This window comes from Herpailurus yagouaroundi, unplaced genomic scaffold, assembly GCF_014898765.1.
Source record: "Herpailurus yagouaroundi ecotype Mexico unplaced genomic scaffold, PumYag 161, whole genome shotgun sequence".
Taxonomy (NCBI): Eukaryota; Metazoa; Chordata; class Mammalia; order Carnivora; family Felidae; genus Herpailurus; species Herpailurus yagouaroundi.
Genome location: NW_024412402.1, coordinates 15,418,911 through 15,426,788, shown reverse-complemented (window position 1 = coordinate 15,426,788; position 7,878 = coordinate 15,418,911). Strand labels below are relative to the sequence as shown.

Sequence of the window (7,878 nt, the reverse complement as noted above, 5' to 3'; positions counted from 1 at the left end):
CATAAACAAGGTTAAAAGCCAAGGCACAACCAGTCAGTATTAGTTTCCAATATATAAGAACTACAAATCAATAAGAAATAGACAAGTCATTCATTTTAAAAATGGTCAAACACAGTAATTCAGAGAAGAGGAAATCCAAAAGCTCAATAATGAAATGAAAAGGAGAGTTGCTGATAGGGAATGTTTATTGATGTGGCAAGGGACAGTATACCCTGAGTGTCCAGTGTAGTGTTGAGGCACTTGGAGGTCAGAGACAAGCAATATCTGATGTTACGTGGTCACCTGACAAGCCTGGAGACCCTCATTTTCTTAAAAAGTGAGCAAACTCAGTGATAGTTCAGACATTAAAAAGACTGATCACTGAAGGACTGGCAAGGTACAAAGAAACTAGAATTTTCATACATTGCTGGCAGAAGCGTAAATTATAACAGCCATTTTTTGCATCACTTTGTCAATATTTAGTTAACTTGAAAATGAAGATACTTTCTTTTTTTTAATGTTTACTTTTGAGAGAGAGTGAGTGCGCGCGCGTGCAAATGGGGAGGGGCAGAGGGGGGAGGGGCAGAAGGGGGGAGGGACAGAGGATCCAAAGTGGGCTCTGTGCTGACAGCAGAGAGCCCAATGCGGTGCTCAAACTCACAAATCCGGAGTCGAAGTCCAACACCCAACTGATTGAGCCACCCAGGCGCCCCAATAAAGAGAGTTTCTGCTATTCTAGTCCTAGATAAATACCCTAAGAGAAACTCTAGCTCATGGACAGAGGGAGTTGTGTATAAGAAAGTTCATAACAGCACTATTTATAACAGAATAAAAGAAAACAACTAGATTTTCATCAACTGGAGAATGAATATTTTACATTTTATCTCTACAATGGAAAACTTAGCAGTAGTTTCAATGAATGAAGTCAAACAAAACGTAATGAATCCCAAAACCATACACGCAGTTGAGTGAAAAAAACAAGCTGCAAAAATGATCTGTACAGTCTGACTTTTAATGATCTTTGAAGATTTGGAAAGCTAATCTATATAATTTTTAAAGATGCATTAAGTTCTAAAAAATGACAATGTGAATGTAAAATGATCAGCGATGCATCATTGAAAGTGTTTTGTGACGAGCAGCAAGGGAGGGAAATGAGATTAGGGAACTTTTTAGAGGAACATCCGTTTTGTCTATAAATTTAATTTGAAAACATCTAAAGCAAATAGGGCATAATTGTAAAATTTCATAAGGCTGAGTGATGTGTGCACAGATGTTTATCATGTTTTGTATTCTTTCTGAATGTCTGAAATATTTCACAATAAAATAAGTGTGATGTATAGAGTTAACAATACAGCAAGTATTAGTTAATGATAATATTTATTAAATGAATAACAAATGTTATTAAATGGTGAGAACAAATAAAAGAAACTGTTCAACAGGTCAGGATCGAAAAAAAATAAATAAAAATGAAAAAACCACCTTCCGGATCTTCTTACAGACCCTAACCCAGTCACATGCATTAAATAATGCCAAACAAAGACACCACGGCTGTAGAGACACAATGCACATACACACAACGTTGTTTCTATTAAGACAAGCACACACTGAAAGATACATTGTCAAATCATACAGCCCAGGTTACACGACGTGTTTGGATGTGTGCTCTGTTTGGAAAATCTTCCTTTGTGTGAACAGTACTACGAAGCATTGCGGGCTGTTCTGGTAAGGAAATAACTTTGATAGAACTCTCAGACTCCTGTCTGTCCTTAATTTCTCTGCTGGATGTACGGAGGATGGTCAGGCAGGCAAAGCTCTTGATGGATTGTTTGTACTGTAGGAGAGAGAGGACTCCTGGGGAAAAGAGAAGCCAGGGAAGGGTGATGAGGGGTCAGTGGAGAGTTACAGAAATACTTCCCTCTATGTCAGCAGAGATACTCCAACCCAAAGCCCTGTGGGTCCCTTTGAACTGCCCCAGGCCACTGGAGAGGAGGATGCTTTAGTGGAAGAGACCAGAAGTGTATCCACAATAGCTTAAATGCTGTTCATGTCATTTTGAAAGAAGACATGCTTCTGGGTTGTGAGTGCAATTCCAAATGAAATTTTCAAGACTTTTTAAGAAAATGAGGGTCTCCAGGGTTGTCAGGTGACCACGTAACATCAGATATTGCTTGTCTCTGACCTCCAAGTGCCTCAACACTACACGGGACACCCAGGGTATACTGTCCCTTGCCATATCAATAAACATTCCCCATCAGCAACTCTCCTTAGTCATGACTTGGATGGTTATCTCGGTCCTGACGTGGGGATGGTGTGAAAGACAGTAGAAAGGGCAGAAATGAGCGCTGCCCTTGAGGCAAGCTTGTTGAATATTTCACACAGCCCTCGTCTCCAACTCTGCCCTTGAAGGAACTGCCCTCAGAGAGTGAGTCACCTGAACCTTAGCCCTTTAACATGTAAGGATTGGCACTTTTCCCCATCTCGCTTTCCCATCACCTATGGTTATCTATCTATCTAATCACCTATCAGGGGCCCTGAAAACACTCACCAGAGGCCACAAAGAGGGAGACATTTAAGTAGGCAGTGAAAATGATCCAGGTGATCTTGTAACTGGAGTAGTACACGGATTTACCTTGACTTAGCTTTTGGTGATACATTAGGAGTGCACAGAGCAGAAGGAGACCTAATGTCCAGACAAAAGAAGGCGGGGGGGGGGGGCCGGGGGGGAATCCCTTCTAAGGAACTTTGGCTCTTCTACTGAAGTCTTAACCCAAGATATGCCTGACTTCCAAACCTCCTACATACAACTGCACTATGTTCAAAAATCGGGGCCCTGGGTAGCTTGGTCGGTTAAGCGTCTGACTTCAGCTCAGGTCATGATCTCATGGTTCGTGAGTTCAAGCCTCACCTTGCACTCTGTGCTGACAGTTCAGAACCTGGAGCCTGCTTTGGATTCTGTCTCCCTCTCTCTTTGCCCCTCCCCAATTTGTGCTCTCTCTCTCTCTCTCTCTCTCAAAAATAAACAAACATTAAAAAAAAAAAACCCAACCTTGCTAAGTGGTACATTCAATTCAGAAGCTGCGTATCTGAGCCAAAGAACTAGGATGGTTGCAGCCTAGATCCTTAAACCAAATTTATCTCCAAGCCTGTGTTAGGGGAGCCAAGAGGTTACCTGTAAAGAAACTGAGGAAGACAGCGATGAAGAGGGTATGTTTAGTTTGAGGAATCAGGTAGGTGGATTCCAAACCCAGGAACAAGTTATGGATGAAGGAAAGGATGAGAACCAAAATCATCATGGTCCTGACCACTTCCAGGCCATCTGTTGGAAAGCAGACGCTATGTTGAAAGAGGGACAGATATTTTTTCTAGGCTCATTTCCACCTGGAAATTTCCACAATTCTCTGGGTAAAAATCAGAATGAGGTAAAAATATTTCTTTAAATAATAAAGAGGAACAAGGGGAAAGAATAAAGAGGTAGGGGGCCTTAAGCTGAGTGGGAAAGAGAACCAGAAGAAACTGTTCTCTTAGTGTTTCTGTAAGTTTCTTTCTCTTCTATTCTTTTCACGGAACAGATTTCTTGTTAAATATAATTCATCCTGCCCTCCTCCAGTGGCAAAACAAGCTATTTTCCTTGTTGCCAGTTACCTTTCTTTTATTCCCTCATGTTCTAGATGTGCTGACCACCCTGCTGCTACTGCCAATGTCTCTCAAGTGTCCAGCAGTGAAGTCTGTGAGCTTCTAAACTTTTCTCCAAAATATTCAAAATGGCGAGATTTTAGAGTCAGCCTTGACTCTTGATTATGGAGCTGGGTGCAATGCAGCCAGCAGAAGTTGCCCCAGAGAATAATAATGAGTAAGCCGGTGAGATAAATGGAAGTCAAGGAAAGATGAACCCTCCCTCTCCACCCGTCTCTTTCCATAGTGCAGTTCTGACCTTCTGGCCAAAGAGTAGTGCAACATATCCAGGGACTGTGGCTTACTGTATTTTTCTTTGTTTCCAATGTCAGTTCAACCCATTCTTCCATGATGATTCCTATGGCCAAGAAGACTAAGGCCCAGGAGGAGAAGACCATGTTGGTGGCCTGGATACCTCTGGGTGACATGTTCCCCATTGTGAATGGGGATTTCAAGCCGAGACCACCACCAACATCTCAGATGGCTCTTCTCTGATTTGATTATTTCTTCACAAGAGGAAGAGCAAAATCTAAACTTTTAGTGATTGCTGAGGTATTGGCAGGGGCAGAGCTGATAAAGCCTGTGGACCAAAGAAGATAAATCCCACCCCCCACTACTCCTATATGTGGCCTGCCCTGCTGTCAGGGCTGCTAACTGCCATGGAATCATCTATTGACTTGACCCTTGACCCTGATGGCTGGTGCAGTAGGAGGACCATGGCTGACTACAGGTCATGAGAGAGCTACCCAATATAGAGGGAGATAAAATATCACATATTAGAGAGAGCTGCCAGCTTTAGTGATAATTAGAGGCCTTGAAAGAGGTTAGGCATGCCTGACTAAATAGGTCCAATTTTAGAGCTAGGATTATATGTTCCAGGATTACTTGACATTAGGTAGGGATCAGTGAAGAGAAAAAGGCATTCAAGATCGTTGACAGGAATAGTCAGCCAGCTAGTACCACAAAAGGGAATGACCATTCAGAATATAGGATGTTTTAGAGAAACTTGTGTCCTCATTTGGAACGCTTAAAGAAGTTTAGTTAGGTAGGCATCTGGGAAGTAGACCAGCACCTTGAAACCACAAAAGCTGGCTTGATACACCAAAGCATTGCACTCCAATATCATTTATAAGGCCAGACCATTATTTCTTGACAACTGTCTTTGTAACTTGTCAGAGAAAACGTTTATGGATTCTTGAGTAGGCCACTATGGTATTCAGTAAGCTCAGTCAGAGGACTTGTATTAAAATCTTCCCCCTACCCCGAAAAAAGGCCTTTTACTGAACTAAGATAAAAGTCATATCTAATGGCCTCTCTCTGCCTATTTCTTTGACCTTTCCATGGGCCAACTGGATTTCTTTCATTGCTTCAAACATGCTGTGCTTTCTTTCTTCCAGACCTCTGTACATATCTTGGTATATTTTATTTTAAATTTTTTTGTAAAAAACAATGCTCAATATATTTAATCTCACAAGGGAGACTCCGTGGTTAAGAAAATGGACTCACAATCCTGGCTTTACATCCTGGCTCTACCGGTGAGCAGTTTTGTGATCTTACAGATAATAATGCTTCCTACTACACAAGAATTTTGTAAAAAGATTGCATGAGTTTAGGAATGTAAAGCACTTAAAAAGCGTTCTTGGCACATAACAAATGACATGTAGGCAATTACCATAGTATTAATTTGGACTCCTTGGAAAAGCACCTCTGAGGCAGAGAATTATGTGTAGAGAGTTTATTGGGGAGTACTTAGCCAAGAGTCACATCTGCCAGTGTTTAAGGAAGCAGATTTGAGGAGAGGTTGAGCTGAGATGCAGTTACAAGAAAAGAAATGTTAGCCAGCACCACATTTGGACCTGGTGTGGCTTTTGGAGTCATCCTGAGTGCAGCAAGAGAGCTCAGTTTGCCCTGGAATGCAGGCTGTTCCTGGGCTGGTAACTCCCTTCTGAGTCCAAGGCAATTCCTTTATCTCTCAGGAACTGCGAGCCTCAGCAGCCAGCACCTCGGGTAGTCTTGAAAATGAGCTCCCCCCTTCCCCTTTCCTTTCTTTATCAGGGCCAGTTTGCTGTTAGGGCTGCCAACTGCCATAGAATCACCTATTTGTTTGACCCTTGACCCCTGGGAATTAGTGTAGTGGAAGGACCAAGAGGGTCATAGCATAAGAGCACACTATGGCAACTTATATTATTATGCTCTTACGTATTGATGCTTTTATTTCTATGCAATAGATCCTTAAGAGTAGGATTCCTGGGCTGAAAGACTTAAGCCTCCTTTAAACTTATAGATGATGGAACTAAGGATACAAAGATGTAGCCAGATTAGAGAAACTGGTAGGATGTGAGGGATTTGCGAGAGACGGGTCAAGGAGGAAATCATGTTTTCAGCTAAGGAGAACAGTAGTCAACGATGCCATTAAGTAAGATGTAAAATATGGCTGGAAACACAAGCCTGTTGAAGAAGCTAGTAAATACTGGTTTGGGTTCAGTTTAAGGTGTCTACAGGGCACACGATAGACAGAATTTTGTTCTGGAACTTGACAACAGATTAAGGGTCATCCATCAGTCTAGGGATGGCAGTTGAAACATGTGTGCATATCCTTATGTAGGGATGTAACAAGAGACAGAGAAGGAAATTCTGGAGAACGTCAATATTTATGATAAAGAGCAAAGGAGGGCCAGTCAGAGAGAAGGTAGAGAAATACAAGTGTTGCTGAGGAAGTAAAAAGAGGCTGGAGTTTTGAGGAGAGATTGGGCAATGATAGCTAATGCTGTAAGGAAATCACATTTTGTAGGAGCTGAACAAATATCACTTTATGGGCAATCAGAATGTCACTGGTGGTTTGGGTCACAGCATCTTCAGTAAAATGAGGGCGGGAGTGGAGGCAGAAGAAAGACAGGCAGTTTTTGTTGTTTTGTTTTTAACAGGCAACTGTTAAATGAATAAATAGCAAAAATAGCAAAAAAGGGAAAAAGAAAAGTAGAATTGTAGTTTCAAGAGGGAAATGTGCAATATTGGAAAAAATAGAGAATAACATAATGATTCCCAGGTACCCTTCATCCAATTTCAATGGCCCTCCCCTGAATTATTCTGAAACAATCGCAGACAATTTCATCTTGAAATATTTGTTTGTGTCACAAAAAGATAAGGATTGATTTTTTTTCCTGTAGATTTACTTCCTCCCTCTCCCTTCCCACCTTAATCTGGTTTATTAGGAGGTTATCACTTTTGTTCATCATTTCAACAGGTCCTTATGTATTTATCCATTTGAAAACGTTATTTTTATTTTTTGAAAGGTAATTTCATTTTTTTATTTTATTTATTTTACAGGTTGTAGCTTTTTATTTATTTATTTTTAATTTATTTAAAGTCAAGTTAGTTCACATAAAGTGTAGGATTGGTTTCAGGAGTAGAGCCCAGTGATTCATCACTTCCATAGAACACCCACTGTTCAATCCAACAAGTGCCCTCCTTAATGCCCATCACCCACAAAGCCCATCCCCTCTCAAAACCCCTCCAGCAACCCTCAGTTTGTTCTCTGTATTTGAGACTCTTTTGGTTTGCCTCCATCTCCATTTTCATCTTGTTTTTCCTTCCCTTCCCCTGTGTTCATCTGTTGTGTTTCTTAAATTCCACATATAAGTGAAATCGTAGGATATTTGTCTTTTATTTTCATTTTTTAGAGTTTATTTATTTATTTTGAGAGAGAGCGTGCAAACAGGGTACAGACCAAGAGAGAGGGAGAGAAAGAATCCCAAGTAGGCTCCACGATGCCAGAGCAGAGCCCAATGCAGGGCTCAAACCCACAAACTGAGATCATGCATGACCTAAGTCGAAAATAAGACCCAGACACTTAACTGACTGAGCCACCCAGGTATCCCGAAAACATTATTTTTAATATATTCACTACTTTAGGCTGTTACCTTATTCCCCCCCCTTTTTTTGCTTTTATCCCCTTGAATTTCTTAAGATAGCGTAAAATTCTTTTTTAATATGCCAGGATTTAAGGTTATTTTTTTTTCTCTGCACTGCTTTCTATGTCTTAGGAATTTTTTCTACATTTTTTAAAATAGACGTTTTAAGAGTATTTTAGAGTCACATCAAAATTGAGCACAGACAATTCTCTGCCCCCACACATGCACAGCCTCATCCATTATCAACATCCCCCACCAGAGTGGTACATTTGTTAACAATTAATAAATCCTCATTGATACAACGTTTTAACCCCCA

At 40.9% G+C, this 7,878-nt stretch overlaps 1 protein-coding gene across 2 annotated transcripts; it reads right to left on the bottom strand.

Annotated features, from left to right (window-relative positions):
- Positions 1 to 1,134: 1,134 nt before the first annotated feature.
- TMEM225 (transmembrane protein 225) lies at positions 1,135 to 5,650 on the bottom strand. 2 transcript variants are annotated; one of them, XM_040483378.1, is made up of 4 exons: positions 3,911 to 4,312; positions 3,149 to 3,295; positions 2,525 to 2,659; positions 1,154 to 1,830 (listed from the first exon to the last, which is right to left on the bottom strand). In XM_040483378.1, the coding sequence occupies exons 1-4, from the start codon at positions 4,086 to 4,088 to the stop codon at positions 1,604 to 1,606; spliced, it is 687 nt and encodes a 228-aa protein (XP_040339312.1). In that variant the 5' UTR covers positions 4,089 to 4,312; the 3' UTR covers positions 1,154 to 1,603. The 2 variants fall into 2 exon arrangements, with proteins under 2 accessions (XP_040339313.1, XP_040339312.1); XM_040483379.1 differs by lacking the exon at positions 2,525 to 2,659 and having other exon boundaries at positions 1,135 to 1,830; positions 3,911 to 5,650.
- Positions 5,651 to 7,878: the final 2,228 nt, after the last annotated feature.